This window comes from Stegostoma tigrinum, chromosome 6, assembly GCF_030684315.1.
Source record: "Stegostoma tigrinum isolate sSteTig4 chromosome 6, sSteTig4.hap1, whole genome shotgun sequence".
Taxonomy (NCBI): Eukaryota; Metazoa; Chordata; class Chondrichthyes; order Orectolobiformes; family Stegostomatidae; genus Stegostoma; species Stegostoma tigrinum.
Window position 1 is genome coordinate 78,684,781 of NC_081359.1, and position 21,440 is coordinate 78,706,220.

Genomic DNA, 21,440 nt, shown 5'->3' on the forward strand with positions numbered 1-21,440 from the left:
AAAAATTCTTTCATAGAATGATGAAATCATTGACTAGGGCAGCATTAATTGCTCACTCTTAATTGTCTTGGAGAAGGTGTTAGTGAGGTGTGTTATTAGAGTGCTTTGGTCTTTGGAGTGTAGGGATGCCCACTCTCTGGCAAAATTAGGAATCATCCTACCATCTCTCTGCCAATAACAGACATTCAGGGTAGTTCTTCAGTTTGGAAAGTCTGGAAAATGGCACTTCCATAAGGCTTGGTGTTAGGACTACTTTTCACCATTTACATGAATGATTCACACTCGGCAATTAGGCATATAATTTCAAAATTAGTGACATGCTAAATTTGGAACAGGCAGGTAAGACGGAGGAGGAATATGACAAAATAAAAGAAGATATTGGAGAATAAGCATGTATTGACAAATTAATGTCAGTATGGATATGTGTGAAAGATACATTTTGCTAGAAAGAATAGAGAAACCACAACGTTTTGGAAAATAAGTCTCTAAATACATTAGATGATGAAGGAGATCTATTTTACAGGTGTCCAAGTCACAAAAAGCAACATCAAATTTTAGTAAGACCATTATAAACACAAACAGACCACTAAAAATATATTTGAAAATCAGACTAGTTATGTTAAACTTGTATAGAAATTGGGTTAGACCACAGTTGGACCATTGTAGATAATTCTGGTCTTCATGTTATGAAAACATAAACGTGGAGACAACATGTAAAAATAGATTTGCAGGGATGATACCAGAACTGAGAGGTTATACCTGTCAGAAAGATTTAGAAGACTAAAGTTTTCTATAGAAATGCGAATCTGAGGAGCCACCTGATGGGCTTATTTAAGATTATGAAAGGGTTTAATTAGATAGGTGTGGACAAAATGTTTCCGTTTGCAGGGAAGGCCAGAGCTAACTATATATTTAATGTCATTCTGGCTTAACAGGTTTCGGAACTGGTTACAAAGAAGTCTGGAAGTGGCCTGCTCTTGGTGCCATTAAGACTCTTGTTCTGCTATTCCCATGAGACAACGCTCCATGGCAGCAGTACAGCTAGAATGAGCACAGATTATGATGTTCAGGATGTCAATACATCCAGATTATTTATGTAAACATCACACACGTCCATACAACACACTGCTGCTAGCAGGAAGATGCTTGTGATGACAGGTCATAATCCTTTTATTGAGAATATTTTGGCCTCAATGGTTGCTAGCTGCTAATTCACAGACAATGAATAGCATATCATAGCTGTGTAAAACTGATTCCAGCTTGGCTGTGTCAGACTGCTGTGAGGTGATCCAAAGCGAAACTAGACACATTCCTGTGGTGGGTAGTGAAAATCAGAGGACAGCTGTCTTCAGGCCTCTTGATGGCTAACTCAGAGTGTTATGTAATTAATCCATAATCAATCCATGGCGCATGAACAAAGAGATTAATAATGTTACAAAATAATTAAGTTATTAAGTGTAATTGTTAAAAATAATGAAAAAAATGCTTCAGTAAAAGTATATCATGTACTTCTCTATATTCCTTCCTTACATATTTGACTCTCTCCATCACCCACAGGTGCTTCCTTAGAATGATTTCTGACAACCTTTCTAGATTTAGCTGGTTACCAGAAACCTTAGTGAGTTCCTTCTTCATGTTCTCACTTTCCTCCTCACATTTCCTCATATGCTCAGACTAACCTTTTATGAGTCATCATGGTTCCACCACATCCTACTGATGTAGTTCCTGACTGTTCTTTGCGTTTTACATTGCCTGCTTTGAACCTGTTGTGTATAACAGATCATTCAATCAATTCTGCTATATCTAGAGAATTCTGCTTTTCAGTCCCACAAGGCTACTCCTTTCACTTTGGATACGCCAATAGCTTTCTATCACAATATCAGCCAACAGCTAAGAGGGTTGTAGTGGGTTTCCAGGAGGGTGAATTTAAATATTAATGGCACATTTTCAATTCAAATGTTGCATATTCAGAAGGAGAGACATGCTGGTGCAATTTTAGTATTACTATCATGGCAGTGTGACCAAAATCACTTGGTGACTTACTGTCAACTGGCAAGCCATTCTAATTTTCAGTCTGATATCACCATCTTTATGTCCACCTCTAAGTCACACACCATCTTAATTTGGAATTACATTGCATTTTCTTCAATGTCACTGGTCAAAATATGGGTTTTCCTTATAAACAGTACCGTTGGGGTTCGCTACACTGGATAGACTGCAGCATTTCAAGAAGGTGGTCCATGCTCACTTTGTCAAGGGTTGTCATCAATGCTGGCCTTAACCAAATAACAGCCCAGGAACTAAAAAAAAATTGAATTAGCAAGATTTCTTGTTAGATATTGGCTAGAAGCTAGAAATCTTTGGGACATATTCCTTCTGTTACAAGCAGTTTGTAGCTACTTCGACTATTTTAAGTGGCTGGTAGTGGCTGTATAATGTTCCAAATTCTTAAAGTGCTTCAGGCAAAGCACCCCTTTCTTTATTGAGTTCAATTACACTCTGGTGAGAGGACAAGGAGCTTGGGAAGATGCAACATGATGAGTGGACAAAGAGTGCTACAACTGCAGAAAGTAATGAAGGTGTAGTGTCTACAGGAACACACCCTACGAACTGTGCTTCCATAGGTTGAGGACAACATACCTGCAGGTCACTGAGAAGCAGTTATCAAAGAGGGTTCACTTATAAAGGGAGATTAGCACGGAGCTGTTTCAGCATCTTCAGTAAGATCAGCAACTAAAAACCAGCCTTGAGTAGCAGTGTCCATTGTAGTGAAGTACAATGGAATCTGAACTTTACCCCCAGCTCCTATATTGGTTAGCTTGCAGCTCACTGATGCCACTTTAGATGAACTGCTTTCATAGTTTCCCCATGAACAATGTAATGATGCAAAATTATGTGTCTGGAAAAGGGAACAGTGACAAGCATTTGTACATAAGGTTAAGAGAAAACAATAGGTGCTTAGTGATAGGGTAATCCAGAACCAAGGTGTCATTGTGTACACAGGTTTGCATTAGAGGGTAAAGTACAAAGTAAAAAAGGAACAAAGAAGTACAAACATTCTCCTAAATTTGGCTTCCAACACGACTTCTCTAATGATCCCTGCTCTTTCTCTCCCAGTGACATTGAAAGTGATGTTGAAATCTCCAAAGTTTGCAATGTAACTTGGTCATTCTCTTGAAATCTCCACTTGCATGCCAACTTCTGCAAGAAGTGGGTTTGCGTGTATCCTGCCAAATGTTTTTGAAAATGTATGATACATCTCAGTATAACATGTGTAATGAGAGAAGGGAATGGTCAGTGTGGCCTAGAGGGACATAAATTTGGAGATACAGTAGTAGAAAACATGCAATGTTTGTGTACGTGCATATATGTATAAGGACTAATGGAATGTCTGTTTGGACTGTATGTTACAACTTTTTTTGTCAAGTTTGAGTTGCAGCTAGCTTTTTGGAGGGTTGTTCATCAAGAGGCCGAGCAAGATTTCTGATTATATGTTAGAAAACTTGGTTTATCAATTACCCATGACACCCAGATGGCCATTCGCCATATGTTTTACTAGAACAACTCACCACTCACTCCCAGTGTAGATCAAATGCTGGTATCATGACCAATGACTATACTACATTCTATGATGGTCTGCTGCACCCAGTTCTTACCTATATAGGAGCATAGGAACATAGGCCTTTCAGCCCCTAGGGCTGATTCAGCAATTAAATGAGATCATGGCTGGTCTGTGGCTTAACTCCACATCTCTACCTTTGGCCCACATCCCTGAATACCTTTGCTAAATAAAAAAAAGTATCTCAAGTTTGAAAATAACAAACAATCCAGCATGAATTGTAGTTTGTGGAAGGCAGTTCCAAACCTCTACCACCCTTTGCATGTTGAAGTGCTTCCAAATATTTCTCCTGAAATATGTGGCTCTAGTCTTTAGATTATATCCCCAGCTTTAATATTTAGAACCAGTGGAAATAGTTTATCTTTATCTATCTTGTCTTTTCTTGTTAATATCGTGAAGACTTCAGTCAGATCACCTCCTAACCTTCTAAATTCTGGAGAAAACAGGCCTGAATTGGAAAATTTCTCCTTGTAATGTAATCCCTGAAGTCCAGGTATCATTCTTACAAATCTGCATTGTACCTTTTCCAAGGCCAGTATATCTTTTATCAGATATGGTGGCCAGATCGGCTCACAGTTCTCCAAGTGGGGTCTAACCACGGTTTTGTGCAGCTGCAGCATGACTGGATGTCAGTCAGGTCTTGTCTGGTCTGTAGCACCCAACACAGCTGACCTCTGTCATACATAAGCAGAACATTTTCTTCTGCAATGTCTTCGTCCTCCTCCCCTGAAGTTTAACACTTTTTCCCCTGGCTCCTCAGCATTGAGTGCATTGCCTCATAATTGCTAACACATTGTCATGACTTTGATGAGTGAATTTGGAGGAGCTTGGTGGCAGAAAAATGGATTGGAATGGACTGTAGTATTGTATGATTGCATACTTAGAATCAATGTAATGTATAAGCATTGTAATGTACTAATAGCATAAGACTAAAGATTTTTAAAATTGATTTTTTTTAGTGAGTGACTATGGCTGTAAGAGGTGTATTTTGACCTTTTTTTTAATGAAGAGAGGTACCGAGCTATCTGTTCCAGGTCAATAAACTAAATAGCTTGTGAGGCCTTGGGTTTTTCTTTCCAAGTTCGAACAATAGAAGCAGATAAAGAGATGGGTTCTGGAGGTCAGTCTCCCACAGAACTAGGATTTTAGTGTAGCTTTCAGTAGCTGTTGAAGTTTGGAAGATGCTATACATCTCTCCCTGCTACAGCAAAACACTTGAGTTCTCGCTCTCTCGCAGAATTTTCTTTTTATGTTCTTTTCTCATGGAGAAATGTTGCATGTGACACAATCTATTTTACTGAATTTGCCTCTACCAAGATTGTGTTTATGGGATGCTACTATCTTGGAACAGCTAATCAATGGTAGTTAACTTATATATTATGTTAAGTATTTAAGCTTTTTAAAATTATTATTTTATCTGTATTTTAACTATAGTGTAAGAATAAAGTGTGTTTTGCTTCAGGCCTGGTGGTTTGACCAATCGAATTGCATCCAGAACACAACGCCTTACACTTGCCTTTTAAAAATAAGAAAATGTTGGGGTGTAGGCTATCTTCTTAATGTATTTTGAGGGGTTTGGTCTGGTCAATAGCACCATGGAGCAAAACCTGAGATCTTCTCACCTTTTGGGGTAATTTGGAGCAAGCAGCAAATTTAATTCACCATAAAAACAAAAAATTTTGAAAGAACTCAGCAGATTTGGCAACATCTGCATAGTGAAAGCAGAGTTAACATCCACTGACCCTTCTTCAGAACTGATCGTAGCTAGGTGAAGGTTGGTATATATGCCGAAGATGGAGTGGGGAGGATGGGGAGAGTAAATGTTAAGTGGAGTTGAAGCCCAGAGAGAGAGATCAGCAATGAAATGATAAAGGGATAGGCAAGGGCCAGCCTGTGAGAATGAATAGCTGCTACTGGAAACCATTAGTGGTTCACAATGGGTTGGTTGTGGTAGCAGCTCATGTGATGTCAAGGCCTGGTACATGGGGCCCCAGTGTTAGAACATGGGAGAAGGAGCTCAGGCCCTACAATTATTGAACTCAATATTGAGTCCCGAAGACTACAGGGTCTCCAAGCTGAAAATGAGATGCTGTTCTTCCAGCTTGCGCTGGGCTTCACTGGAGCACTACAGGATTCCCAAAACTGAGATATTGGCCAGTGAACATAGTGGTATGTTGAAATAGCAGGCAATCGGAAGCTTGTGGATAGAGTGGAGGTGTCCTGAACGTGGTCATGCAGACTGTGTTTTATTTCCCTAATGTAGAGGAGACCACAGTAGACTAGATTGTGTGAAGTGCATGTAAATCATTGCCTCATCTGGAAGGTGTGTCTGGGGCCTTGGATAGTGAGGACAGAGGAAGTAATGATTTATTTCTAATTTTTTTTAATTTTTAAAGTTTTTAAAATTTATTTAGCCATGGGATGTGCATGTCATTCGCTTGTTGTCCGTCTCTAATTGCTCTTGAACTGAGCAACTTTCCAGATCTTTTGCAAGGGTGGTTAAGGGTCAACTATGTTGCTAAAAATCTAGAGTCAGATGCTTACAGAGAGTTTACCACACAATATGTGGCATGGGCCAGTTTTCTTATGAGGGAAGGCTGGAAACACTAGGTGTTTATCTGCTAGAGCTTAGAAGAGTCAGAGACAACTTGATTGAAACTTATTGAGGCAATTTTACATCATTGATGGGGAAAGAATGTTTTTTGTGCGAGAATCTAGAACTGGGGTCACTGTTTATGAATAATGGAGTGTCCATTTAACATAAGAATGAAAAGTTTTTTTTCTCTCATGGGTGTGTTGAGTCTTTGAAACTCTTCCTCAAAAGACAGTCGAAGCAAAGCCTTTGAATATTTGTAAAGCAGGGCTGATATATTCTCAATAGGCATGGGTGTAAAGGGTAAAAGATAGGCAGGAATGGGGAGTAATCAATATTTTATGGAATGGCAGACAGGTCATGCTTGAGAGGCCAAGTGACCTTCTCTTGCTATAAATTCATTTGCTCGTAAGTAAATGAGCACTTATGCTTCATGGTAGGTTAATGATTCGTTAAAGGTGCTTGCGTTTTCTGAAAATTACGAATAAGACATGCATTTTACATACATATCAAGAGATTTACCATTCAACTCCATGTTTTATTCAAATGTGATAAAAGAGACGTACACAAGCATTATTTGCAGTTTTTTAATATCACTTCAATCCTATAAATATTATCCATACAGCGTAAGAAGATGGAAATGCAAAGACAAAAAAGTTACTCACATAATACAATAGCAGTATACGTGTAATATTGCAGCAATCTAATAATTATTGTAGCTTTTGTATGGTAATAAGTATGCTTGTTATATTTTGAGGGTAATTACCTATCAGCTAAGGAATGATTGTTCGAGTAATTATGTTCCTATTACACACAAAGTCATGGCAGCATAAAGTAAGTATGACACAGATTAACTGCAATATAAATCTCTCTCGATATAACTCTTAACAATGCATTCTTTCTTCTTTAGCATCTACTCTGTACTGTTCACAACTAAAGCAGCAGCTAAACTTCTGGTCTAAACACACTCAGTAGATTGTTGCTAAGAAGTGCACAGAAATAGCATAGGTTTGTTCTATATCTAATTTCTTTCTCTTTTCTGCAGAACAGTATCTGGTTTATATACTGCACTATCCCTTCATAGATTGCTAAAATTAAAGAGCCTGCCACGTAGTTAAAATATACTGGTGTACAAAGTTAAAAAATAAGGAAGTTAGCAGTGTGGAAACCAGTTAGAATGTTTTTAATACTAAGGGTACTACAAATAGAACTAGGCTCTCAGGAAAAATTGTTAAAATTAATTGTGCACAACGAGTTAAGACACACTGGAAAGGGATTGAAGAATATAATGAGAAAGAAAGTAGGTAGGTCTTAGACCCATCGAAAAGGGTCAAACATGTTGGACCAATAGTTGTTTGTTCTTCGGAAAAGTGCCTTTTTTTACTGTAAGTGAACTGGATGTATAATCCTAGGTCCAACCTACTGAACTGCCATGATGCTCAGCAACATGTTTTAATCTGAACTGCAGAGAGGCACTTGATCCGTAACAATTTTCCGTTTTCATCTTTTTCAAAGTTCTTCATAATTAATAAATTAGTAAAAGCCAGGTAAAGTTTTGGGCTGAACAGATGGTTCATGCAGTTTAAATTTATTTTAATTTGACTACTTCAAATTCAACCCAAAAATGTTTTAGCTTCATTTACCTAGGTTCCACTTATTTCAGTGCCATCATGTCACCCTGCAACTGAGCTGAATGATCAATGGTGATATATGCTACATACATGACTGGAATGGCAAACACTTACACTAATCAACAAATCAGTAAAATAAATAGTACCTTAACAATATAAAAATGCAGAAACATAAATCCAAAAATTAAGAACATAGATACATATAGAAAGATATGTTGCAGCAATGAAATATTTGTAACCAGGTATGTTAGATGTATTGATATACTGTACGCTGGAGTAGATGCACCATACAATGCCTATTTGGAGATATAAATCTCACAATCTCATAACAGAACTCAAGAGTTCTTTCTGGAAGAGCAGCATAGTGATTATAGCTATTAACACTGTAGTATGACAGATTGTTATTTCATCCATTTGATTCCCCTCACAGGACATTTTAGTAATAATTGAATCCTACAATCCTACTTACAAGGAAAAAAAGAAAATAGCATGAAAACTACTCTAAGTACCTGCGCCCCCCCCCCCCCCCCCCACCCACCCACGGCCCACTGAACAGCAGAAGGACACTTTTGCTTGACAATGATAGACTGAATATCAGAAAGCATTAAAAAAAATTAATTCTGGGAAAGTAGCTAATTGTTCAAATCCAATTATTCAATTCATTTTATATTGATTATCAACGAATTGAAACATCCACATTGTGCTTTTCCAAACACAATGGTACAATCTCTGATGACCTGTAGCACGAGCAGCATTCTTTTCTAGGATCACAAATTGAAGAACATTGCATTACAACAGCTCTGAGTGCAAAAACCTAAACAAACCTGTCGACCCTGCAGCTCAACTGTTCTCATCTGATTTTGTTTTCTACAAGTGGAATATTTCAGAGGGCTTGCTAGCATACATGCTTTAGGAATTCTTAAAGCTTTCAGGAACATCAGACTGACTAAGTTATTTAGCTCCCTCAAGCTGTGCCAACATTTAATGAGATCATGGCTGATCTGCAAAAATTCCATATACCTACCTTTGCTGTTATCCAGAAATACCTTTGTTGAAAAAAAAATCCATCAATCTCAGAATTAAGACAAAAATTGATCTGGTATTAATAGTCGTTGTAGAAGATTTCCAAACTCGTATAAATCTTTGTGCATAGAAGTGTTTCCTAATTTCACTCCTGAAAAGTAGCTAAATTCCAGGGGCTGCACTGCAGTTTGTTCTTGAAATTAAACACTTACAGTCCAAATTTTATCCTGATAAACTTCTGAAATTGTCAAGGCTAATACAGCTTTTTGACTTAACCAGGTGTAGAGCTGGATGAACACAGCAGGCCAAACAACACAAACAACATCAGAGGAGCAGAGGAGCAGGAAAGCTGACGTTTTGGGTCTACAGCCTTCTTCAGAAATTCTCTGTAACAGCTTTTTGATTGTTTTCTATACCTTAACATGACGTTTGATGATTTACTCTTCTAAACCTCCAAGTCTCTTTAGAGCCACACTATTTCTAAAATTTCTCCATTTAGATAGTACTCTGTTCTGTCCTTTTTAGGTCCATGATGGACGATCATTCATCTGCCTAAACTGAATTCCATTTGCTACAGCTTTTTTCCATTTTCAATCATGTCAAAGAAAATGCCAAATAGGTATCAGTTCTTTTCAAAGATGAAGGGAAAGCTTGAAGGACAGGTATTCCTTTAGCTACATTCTAGTGTTTCACTTGAATGATCATAGAATCTTTACAGTGTGGAAGCAGGCTAATTGGCCCATGAAGTCTACACTGACTCTCTGAACAGCACTCCACCTAGACCCCTCACGTACCCCTATAAACCTGCATTTCCCATGGCTAATCCACCCAGCCTGCGTATTATGGGGAAAGTTAGTACAGCCCATCCACCTAGTCTGCACAAATAGCTTTTTCCCCAGGAAACCCACACCAACAGGTGGAAAACATGCAAACACCACACCGACAGTTGTCCAAGGCTAGAACTGAACCCAGATCCACAGTGCTGTGAGGTTGCAGTGCTAACCACTGACCCACTGTGCAGCCAACACTGTGATATGTCTGAAATTTGTTGGGTATCCATCCTCTAAGTGGTTGTATGTAGCAGGGGATAGGCAACTTCTTAAATTAGGCAGATTTAAGAACCTGTAGGACAGTTAACTTTACATTCTAGATTTTCTTACTTAAAAACATATTTTAGCATTTATAAAAATTCAATACTTTGTATTGTTAAGTGATAAATACTTTTAACAAATGTGACTATGACATAAGAACAGTTTACCAATAAGGGAACAGTTCACCAAATCCATTCTACCGTTCGCCCACTATTCTCAATTCTGCACTTTGTCCAATCTATTTAATCAGTGAGGAAAGACCATGAAAAGTTGTTTTCTGATAATACATACATTGTCATCCTCACATTTAAATCACTCTCCAGCCTGTACGATCTGTATAACCTTCTCCATCCCTAAAACCTTTTGAAAATGCTGCATGTCTCTGGCTCTCGACTCTTGTGTATCTGCTGCTTCCCTTTTTCCGTTATTTGTGTGGATGTCTTCAGCCATCTGGGCCTTAAATTCTGGAATTTCTTGCTAAACCTCTTCAGCTTTCCAGCCCTGTCTCCTCTTTCAAACCACTCTTAAAACTTACTTCTTTTACCAGGCTTATAGTAATGTAACCTAATGTCTGTTTCTTTTGCTTGCTGTAAATTTCTGTCAGATTATGCTCTCAGGAAACATTGGGGCTTTTTAACTACACTAAGGCACTATTTAAATGCAAATATTTGCGGCAGTAATTCAAGCAAAAGCCCCTAAAATTATCTTAAATTTACATTCCATATTTTGAGCAGTGATAGACCTGTAATGATATTTCTATGTAATGTGCAAACTTTTGTAATGATTTTCATTGTCTCAGTGACTTAGGGATCATGATATTTCACACAGCATTTGATCATCCCTATTTTATCTATCCTAAGATGACTTGATCCCAAATATAACCAGATGTTTATACAGTTTCTTTTCATGTATTATCTACTTTAGATAGGGTCTATTCTACTTTTGTTTTATTTTCATTCATGGCATATGGGTAACACCACCAATATCTACAGCTTTAGTTACCCATCCATGAATGTTCTTGAGAAGGTGATGGCGAGCCAACTTGTTGGTAATTGAGTTCAGAGATAATGGGAACTGCAGATGCTAGAGAATCCAAGAAAACAAAGTGTGGAGCTGGATGAACACAGCAGGCCAAGCAGCATCTCAGGAGCACAAAAGCTGACATTTCGGGCCTAGACCCTTCATCCTCTAAGCCCAAAACGTCAGCTTTTGTGCTCCTGAGATGCTGCTTGGCCTGCTGTGTTCATCCAGCTACACACTTTGTTATGTTGGTAATTGAGTGCCTTGTTAGGTCACTTCAGAGGACAGTTAAAACTTGACCACAATTGCTGTGGATCTGGAGTTGCATATAGACAGGACGAGGAAAGAATAATAGATTTCCTTATGACATTAGTCAACCAAACAGGATTTCATAACAATTTAATAGTCAGTTAGCTATTATTCTTAATATACTGGACCAGGGACTTCCTCCAATCTCAATTGCAGCTTCGTCATTGTCGACCTGTACAGTCACAATCTCTGTACTCCCAGCTGTTTGCTACATCATCCAGTTCATACAGTAGGCTCATCATCTCTTTTAAATTGTAACTTTCATCACCTTTGAGCTATTAATTTTTGTGGTTTAATTGCAAATGCCTTAATTTCTACATAGTTCTTAACCTAACATTTCTCATACTCTATAACACAAGCAGAGATATACAAATTTCTGACAGCCCGGTCTTCCATAAGTGACTGAACTACAACAGAAGAAAAGTAAAACTGTTTCATTAATTGCAACCTTTTTGATGTTAGCAGCTGAGACAGTCATTGATTAGCTTAGTCATGAAAAGAAAACATTCAATGTCCAGTGAAACCACCTATCTTGATGGTCCATACAGCAGAAAAATTACATTTGCACATCTTCATTCTTTGGAGTACTTTCCTTCAGTAATGATGTGGCAGAATGGATGCTGATGCGCTCCTTAGAACTAATAGGGAGGTTTTTATAGTTTGAATTGTATTTGCACACCTTTAAGTTATGATAAAGCTAAATAAAAGCAAAATAAAACAACAAATTAGTGAAAAAGTATATTTTCAAAAAAGTTTGACATATGTAGAGATGAATCTCAAAGTAAGGATTTTTATAAAATTGACACCATGATCATTGTCCACTTTGCACTGCAATTAATAACAAGATACAGTACCAGCTGTGAAGTGACAGCAGTGGCTTAGTTGGTAACTCTCTGAATTCTGAAACAGGAAATTCAAAAGTTCAAGCTCTATTCCAGGGACTTGAGGCCAAACTTTCTGGCTGAAATCCCCGTGCAGTACTGAGAAAGTATTGCACTGATCATATCTAACTGGGTATGCTTTCGGCTGTTCATCACAAGCAAAGCAATGACCATACCGATCCAGCGCATGCTTACAAAACTCACAACATAATGGCCAAGAATTGGTGTGAATCCACATTTGGATAGCATTTGCTATGCAATCATGAGTGTGTGAAGAAGTATACTAAAAATCAATTTAGGATTGTCAGAGAGATTTGCAGTCTGGTGCATTTGCATGAAATACAAGCTACATATTTTAATACACAGGTTCCTTTTTTTTGTTTTGCAGACAGAAATAATATGTGCACACACTATGTATATTTCAAACTGAACAAAATAGGTAACAATCATTCTCTGGTTCATTTCATGTTTGACCAATCTTGCTTTGTTTAAAATTTAAACAAGCTTAGCAGCTGTCAGTCACCATTAACTGATACATTCTCTCTGGCAACACCTCTATCAGTCAAAGTCCACTTACCATAGATTATTCAGCAGAGGAAGAGAAATAGGCCATTCAGCCTATCAAGTCTGCTTAGCCATCAGTGAGATTATGGCTGATCTGATTATCTCAACTCCATTTTCTTGTCTTTCCCCAATAACTTTTGATTTCCTTACTGATTAAAAGTCTAGCCCAGCCTTGAATAAGGCAACATAGTGGCACAGTGGTTAGCACTGTTGCCTCACAGCACCAAGGACATGGATTCACTTCCAGCTTTGGGTGGTTGGCTTTGTGGGTTTCTTTTCTCACTCCAAAGATGTGAAGGTTAGGTAGATTCGCCATGCCCAAACATTTGCACCATCATGCACAGTATAGTGTGTTAGCTGTAGTTAAAAACGCCATGAGGGGTTTTGTTGGAGGAAGACATTGCCTCTCATTCTTTGGTGTTCCGATGAATACAGGCCCAATTTATTCAAGGTCTCCATATGTGACAGTTGTTCCTGATACCTTCTCTGGACTGCTTCCAATGCTACTATATCTTCCTTTAGATAAGGGGCCCAAAACTATTCATTATATTGCCCAGCCAAACAACTTATCCTCTCATAAATTATCCATGCCATTTTCAAAGAGAGTCATAGAGGTACACAGCATAATTGAGTCCGATTTGGCCATGCTGACCTGATATCCTAAATAAATCCAGTCCCATTTGCCAGCATTTGGCCCATATCCCTCTAACCCTTCTTGAGTGTTTGTTGTGAATTATCCTGACATGTGCAAGACAGAAATCTTCCAGAAATTTTTTTTCAACTAACATTACTCTTTGCATACTGTTTGTAGGAGATTAGTAATGCAATACTGTTTATAGGAAATTACTGCGTGCAAAATGACTACAAAAAAACCAGTTCAAACTGAATTAATTAAGTAAGGTAATGATAAACCAATTTGTCAGATAATCATTGCAATTTGATAAAAGCAAATCTTTGGATCTGAATCTAATAATGTCAGTTTAGCAACTGAATCAGATGACAAGTTCAAATACTACAGTATGGTTTGAGCACATAATCTAGATCAGCAGTTCTGTATAAGATTAAGGGAAGCAGCATTACTGGTGGTTTGCTCTTTTTGCCTGTGCTCATAGACATCATAGATCCAATGGCACTGTTTGCAAGTTCCCCTTGTTTCCTGCTCAATCCTTAACCAATATCACTAACAGCAGATTATGTGATGGCTAATGTTCTGAAGAAGTCATGTCTGACCGAAAATGTTAATTTTGTTTCTCTCTCCGCAGAAGCTGCTGGCATTGCTGAGTTTCTGCAGCATTGTCTTTTTTTTTGTTAGTGATGACTTGGCTTACGTACTCAATGTGTACAAACTGGTTGCCAGGCTTATCTACATAACTGAGACTATACTCAAAAAGACATGCATTGATTGTGAAATACTTTTGGAAGCCTCAAGGACATAAAGAACGCTGTATAAATAAGCTATTTCATTTGGAGACAAATGCTTTCATTTCAAGTACTGTAAATATGCTATTAATTCTTCCTGTAAGACTGTTCACTTACAGCTACTTCAGCATCCGCAAGTCGCTTTTCAAAAATAGAAACTAGGTCTGAAAATGAGAGTCGTTTTCGCGGATCAAGAGCCCAGCATGATTGTATCACGCTGTATCTATGAAAATGGAAAATCAGAAGCATGTTATAAGCAGGCACAGTTATACATTGCTCAGAGGGTGGGGGGCAAGGAGGAGGGTGGGGGGAAGGAGGGGGGTGGTAATACATTGCTCAGAAATTATGGAACGATGAATGCTTTCAACAATACATTCCATATATTGTTTGAAAGTGTTTGTACAGTGTGACCTGAAAATTACATCTAATGAAGATTGAATGAATTATTAAAGTTGAATTTGAAGAACTACAAGCAGGCATCACAATACAGCATTTATTTAATTTGAAAGTCTTTTTAGACTTCTTCTGCAGCATAAATCAGATCATGACAAAGAGAGACCATGGAAGACAGTCAGATCACAGGCTCATGCCATTACAATTGTTAATCAGGCATCAGAATTGCTTAGACATTATAACATTTAAATGCTGCCCCCCCCCCCCCCACCCCCGCAGTGAAGTAATCTAGTTTCCATTTCAAACTACCTGAAGATTTGACAACATGCCATATTCAGAATCATCTGTGTTTTCCTACCAGTTCCTGGGACATTACATAGTATGTTTAGTAACTTTAAATATTCAATGTTTTTTCTAGCTTTCTTCAGAAGAAAACTCAGAGCAGGTCCACAGAGCAAAGTTGGCCCAAGCGTTCAATCTCAGCTTTCTTTCCCTCCTATTTTCATAATATCAAAACATGTTTGACAATTTTTAAATACATTGTGTTAATACATTATTTATGTGAATACACCAGAGTTTAAATTATTATGCAAAATCAAAAGATAGAGAAACTCACATCTCTTCAGTAGCATAAAATGGCTGATCCATCTTAAATCCACTCTTAATTAGTTTGTAGAAATTAGAATCCACTTGAATTCCGGGATATGGATTGACACCTTGACAAATATTTAAAATATAAAATTAGGTAATGGAATTGAGTCGAATTTTCATGAGGCAATATTTGGATTAATATGAAATATTAATCATTACCAAGTGAAAATATTTCCCACAATAAGATTCCATATGACCAGACATCACTACGAGTTGTGTAACTGCCTTCAAATAAACTTTCAGGTGCCATCCACTTGACAGGGAGTCGTGCCTAAATTTTATTGGGAAAACAAAAGTTAATAATGAAAATTTGTTAACTCATTGGCTCACCTAAATTACTTCTCATTATAATAAGAAAAACACAATAGTGAAATATTCCTGTGGCAGCCAATGAAAAGAATACCAAAGTTAATATATTCTCTCATTAGACATTTTTGTACAGCATTTGCTGCTTTCAATGCATCAAAGGGCAAAAGGACCATCCACCTTCTGCAACAAAAGGTCTGCATTTCCACACAAATATTCTGAATTCAGTTTCTGTGGTTGTTCAGTCACCTCGTTGTTAATAAACTGGAATGTCAAGAGGTTTGTTAAATGTGAACAACTAAAAGAATGAGAAGTTGAAAGTGGGAATGATGAGAAAAATCATACAGAGTTCTGTATGATCATATATGTAGCCTCAAGCACACAAAAATCCATCTTGCCATGAGCCTGACTTTAAAGCAGACATGGTTTTGAGAGAAATCTTGAGCAAAACAGCTTAAAACAGTCAGAATTATTTAGTAAATGCTGTCTATGAACAGAATTGCCTCTAAAATGAGACATGGTGTTCTGAGGTTTGCAAGCAGGACTTGTTAAGTGTGTTTGGAATGCTATCTTTTGCAATCAGATTTTCTAAGAAGGTCAGCCAGATAGACATCATAGAATATGTGTGCCCTGATTGGGGCTATTAACCTGGTTCCGCGGCGGTGGGGGGGCCTGGCTCACAGATATAAACAGAAGTGTCAGAGGTTCTGTTCACTCTGAGACCCGGTTCTGAGGCAGCTGGACCAGTGTCAAGTACTGTGCAAGTGTAAATAAAGGGTAACTTGGTGATGGGATACCAGTTTTGTGGAGTTATTTCAGTGGTGACAAGTGAAAAAAGTGTGACCCTGAGGAAATTCACTTGCAACAGTTGTCTTTGTGTTGGGGTAAGCGTTTCTGGCATCAAGCCATTATTTGGGAAGCTTGAATCATTCAATCCCAGGCCCAGCATGTGGAAAGAATGAGTTACCTTTTCAGGCAAATGACAGAGCGATGAAAAACAACTAGTAATTCTCCTGACAGCTTTTTTGGTTATTAGGAGCCTTACATGTCCTGAGGTACCAGATACTATAGTCTTTCAAGAGTTGACAGACTTAATTAAGGAATTTTATGACCCCCAAGCTTCCTCTAATTCTGAGACACTATTGGTTTTACTAAGCAGTTCAAGAACCAGGGAAATCTGTGTCGGGATTTTTGACGAGGTTAAGATGACTGGCAGAGGCATGTGACTTTGGTTTAACCCTTAATGAGATGCTGAAAGACCATTAGGCATGTGGGATTAATGATGTAACCATGAAGCCCAACTGAACTTCAAACAGGCACTACAACTGGCTTTGTCATTGGAAATATGGCAATTGCAACATATGAGGTATGGGGTAACTGATGGAAGTGGACACCCTCACCAGGCTGACTAACCTAGGGGTGGAAGTGGTGGGGGGGAGGGGTTTGGGGGGGTGCCACCATTTGAGTGAAGCCAATTGCAATCACTCAGGACATATCCTGAACGGAGGGACTCTAGGTCAGCCCACAGCAAAACCCCAAAACAAAGTCAAGCCTTGATCAAATGGTTAACATTTTCTTATTATGCTACAATTAATACCCATGAGGATTTGTACCAATGCATAAGACTGTCATTTGGAGTATCTTCAGCCTGTGCCATTTTTCAGCAGATGACAAAGAACATTTTACAAGTTTTACTCAAGGTTGCAATTTATCTGGATGAAGTGCTAATAACAGAGAAGACCAATAAAGAGCACTTAGAAAACTTGGACATTGTCCTTAGACATTTCTCCAAGGCAGGCTTACATGTCAGAAGAGAAAAGTGTGTGCTTCAGACACTCCAAGTGACCTACTTGGGCTACAGAGTAGAAAAGACCAGGTTATACCCCCATTGGAAGGTAAAGTGAGGGCATTCAAGATAAAGTGACGATGATCAAAGGTGCCCTGATTCCCACATCTGGATCAGAGACCTTACTTGGATTATTGAATAATTGTGGAAATTTCAGTTGTAACCAGGCTTTCATCTTGGGACCCTTACGTCTACCACTGAAAAAGGGTCAGCCTTGAAAATGGTCTTGCAGCCAAGCTGTAGCCTTTAGAGAAGTGAAGAAGCAGCTATCATCGTCTAAGGTGTTGGCATGCTACGATCCCAAGCAAGATCTGGTGCTGGCATGCGATGCATCCTTGTATGGTATCGGGGTAGTGTTGGCTCACGGATGGCCCAAATGCTTCCCAGATTTTGGCTGATGCAGTGTGTAAATATGCCCAGATAGAGAAGGAATGTTTGGTTGTCATCTTTGGTGTGAGAAGGTTCTACCAAACGTTTACAGATGTAAGATTGTAATAGCAACAGACCACAATCCCCTGCTGGATGCTACTCAAAGTGGACATGGCCATGCCATCCATAACTTCAGATTGAATTCATCAGTGGGCTGTGGTTTTATATGAGGACAAATACCATCCGGAGGCCAGGTAGCAAATATGGCTGCCTTGAGCCGCTTTCTGCTTGCAGCTACACCATTGGTAGTACTGCCGCTGGAGAAGTGCAGTCTGGTTTTAAACTTTCTGGATACCCTTCCAGTCACCACTGACAGTATTAGACTATGGACACAAAAAAGTTTGCTCCTAGCAAACTGAAACAGCTAGTGGTGATGAGGGAAACAAAAGGGCTGTCACAATCAGAACTGAAAACTTTCTGGACCCGGAGAGACCAGATCACTGTAAAGGGTGGCATCTTGTCAGGGGGAGCAAGAGTGATTGTTCCAAGCATAGGTCAACACCAGATACTGGCTGAACTCCACCAGGGTCATCCAGAGGTTTCCAAAATTAAGATGTTGGTGAGAAGTCAGCTTGGATGCAGACATAACTGCATGGAAGGGGGCACTGTGCAGAAAGCCAACAAGGACAAAAATTATGGCCAGCAGTTTCCCCACATTCACGGGAATGGCCGGGTAAATCTCAGACTCAGTTACACATTGATTGTGCCAGTCCTTTCATGGGCTCAACATTCTTAGTCATGTGGACGCCCACTTAAAGTGGTTAGCTATCCATAGAATTTATTTGTCAAACATAGGGACGGCAATAGAAAAGCTCCATCTTTTGCAATACACAGGCTCCTGAAACTGTTGGTCACAGACAATGGGCCATTATTTACCAGCAGAGAATTTGAGAATTTCCTAAAGTCAAATGGTGTTTAGCGTATAAGGACAGCTCCATACCATCCACCATCCAGTGGTCTTGTGGAAAGAGCAGTCCAAATTTTGAAGGCAGGCTTAAAGAAACAATATACAGTCTCACTCAATACCAAACTGTTCCAGTTCCTACTTGATTATTGGACTGGCTCCAGTAGAATTGCTAATGGGGAAAAGACTCCGCACCAGGTTAAAACTGATTTTCCTGGACCTGGGGTTGAGTGGAGGGTGAAATGGCATCAGCAACACCAATGGTGGACACAAGACTCCTCTGAATGAGAGAGACAGTTTCCTGCAAGGGATGAAGTTTGGTGCTGAAACCACAGAAATAGCCCTGCATGAGTAAGAGGCAGGCAGTGCGAGGTCAGATCCCATAATGTAAAAGTTTGGGTAGGTGAGGCAGTCAGGTACAAACACGTGGACCCCATGAAAGCTGCAAAACTGCAAACAGGACTACAGCAAAACGTACCCAGCCCCTCAGAACAGCAGAAAGGCTATTGGAACCCATGGGTTCTCCTCCGTCATCCAGTATTGAAGAAACCTCGGAGTCTGAATTGGGCACAGCCTCAATATCTTTACCACTTGAAGAAGAGGATGAATTTCTACTGAGATGCTTTGGGTGCAAGACGTGGGCTATGGTCTGGCATGGTGAGGTGCAAGGGATAAAGTGAAGGAAGGTATGGTGAAGCAAAGGGAAGGAACAAAGCGATAGAGCAAGGCAGCAATTTGGGCACTGTTTTCAGAGTATAACAGAAAGCAACAGAAAATGCTGCAAAGACCAAAGATTGCAAAAATAATTTTTAAAAAAAATGTTGACGTGCAGTGAGACAGGATTAATCAATAACCTTGTGGTACACGAGTACTGAGGTCACACAATTTCATGCTCATTTTGAAAGGGAGAAGTGTGGAATTCATCACTCATGTTTTAAATAAAAATAAAGATAATTACGAGGGTATGAAGACAGAGCTGGCTAAGGTTAACTGGGAAACTAGGTTAAAAATTAGGTCAGTAGGGTTGCAGTGTCAGATTATAAGGTGGTATTTAATAACTCTAAGATAAGATATATCCCATTTGGAAAAAAAATGCTCTTTGCGAAGAATGTGTTCATTGGTGACTCAGAAAGGAAGTTAAGAATAGTATGAAAGTGAAAGAAACACTATACAAATCTGCAAAGATCATTGGTAGGTCAGAGGATTAGACAGACATTTAGAACGAACAAAGAACAAGTGAAGCAACAAGGAAAGGTTACAAATGCTGAGCAACTAATAGAACGGGAGCAGCATTCCAAGAAGGAGGATAAGGATATTAATGAGGAGGAAGCTGTCCTTGTCCATGATAGACTTGACTGCATCAAGAGCTACACACCAGATAGAACCTGATTGACAACCGGTTCCAGTAGGCGAGAGTTGGTTGCAACAGGCCGCTGTTGGTGGGAAAATAATGGTTGGCCATCATATCAGTAGTTGGTTTGAAATGTCAGAGGTGAACTTTATTTATAATCATTTGTGGGATGTGGGTGCTCAATGCATGTCCCCTGAGAACGTGGTGATGAGATAACTTTTTGAACCATGTCAGAAGTCACATGATAATAAAATGTGAGGCTGGATGAACACAGCAGGCCAAGCAGCATCTCAGGAGCACAAAAGCTGACGTTTCGGCCCTAGACCCTTCATCAGAGAGGGGGATGGGGTGAGGGTTCTGGAATAAATAGGGAGAGAGGGGGAGGCGGACCGAAGATGGAGAGAAAAGAAGATAGGTGGAAAGAGTATAGGTGGGGAGGTAGGGAGGGGATAGGTCAGTCCAGGGAAGATGGGCAGGTCAAGGAGGTGGGATGAGGTTAGTAGGTAGATGGGGGTGCGGCTTGGGGTGGGAGGAAGGGATGGGTGAGAGGAAGAACAGGTTAGGGAGGCAGAGACAGGTTGGACTGGTTTCGGAATGCAGTGGGTGGGGGGGAAGAGCTGGGCTGGTTGTGTGGTGCAGTGGGGGGAGGGGACAAACTGGGCTGGTTTAGGGATGCAGTTGGGGAAGGGGAGATTTTGGAACTGGTGAAGTCCACATTGATACCATTAGGCTGCAGGGTTCCCAGGCGGAATATGAGTTGCTGTTCCTGCAACCTTCGGGTGGCATCATTGTGGCACTGCAGGAGGCCCATGATGGACATGTCATCTAAAGAATGGGAGGGGGAGTGGAAATGGTTTGCGACTGGGAGGTGCAGTTGTTTGTTGTGAACTGAGCGGAGGTGTTCTGCAAAGCGGTCTCCAAGCCTCCACTTGGTTTCCCCAATGTAGAGGAAGCCACACCGGGTACAGTGGATGCAGTATACCACATTGGCAGATGTGCAGGTGAACCTCTGCTTAATGTGGTATACTGTCCGTCTTCCCTGGACTGACCTATCCCCTCCCTACCTCCCCACCTATACTGTCTCCACCTATCTTCTTTACTCTCCATCTTCGGTCCGCCTCCCCCACTCTCCCTATTAATTCCAGTTCCCTCTCCCCATCCCCCTCTCTGATGAAGGGTCGAGGCCCGAAACGTCAGCTTTTGTGCTCCTGAGATGCTGCTCGGCCTGCTGTGTTCATCCAGCCTCACATTTTATTATCTTGGAATTCTCCAGCATCTGCAGTTCCCATTATCTCAGAAGTCACATGACACCAGGTCATAGTCCAATAGGTTTATTTGCAATCAGACAAGCATTTGGAGCTCCCCCTCCCATTCCTCAAACGACATGTCCATCATGGGCCTCCTGCAGTG

General features: G+C 39.8%; 1 protein-coding gene across 5 annotated transcripts in view; it reads right to left on the reverse strand.

Moving 5' to 3' along the window:
* Positions 1-11,194: 11,194 nt before the first annotated feature.
* The window catches only part of flt3 (fms related receptor tyrosine kinase 3), a 126,188-nt gene continuing 115,942 nt past the window's right edge, over positions 11,195-21,440 (reverse strand). For 4 of the 5 annotated variants that reach the window (XM_048533162.2, XM_059646688.1, XM_048533161.1 and 1 more), the window contains 4 exons: positions 15,354-15,465; positions 15,160-15,259; positions 14,268-14,373; positions 11,195-11,983 (listed from right to left, as the gene is read on the reverse strand). In XM_048533162.2, coding sequence (XP_048389119.1) covers positions 11,843-11,983; positions 14,268-14,373; positions 15,160-15,259; positions 15,354-15,465 — 459 coding nt within the window. In that variant the 3' untranslated portion in view covers positions 11,195-11,842. Of the gene's footprint in view, positions 11,984-14,267; positions 14,374-14,832; positions 15,040-15,159; positions 15,260-15,353; positions 15,466-21,440 lie in introns of those variants that run through there. The other variant, XM_059646687.1, reaches the window with a different exon arrangement.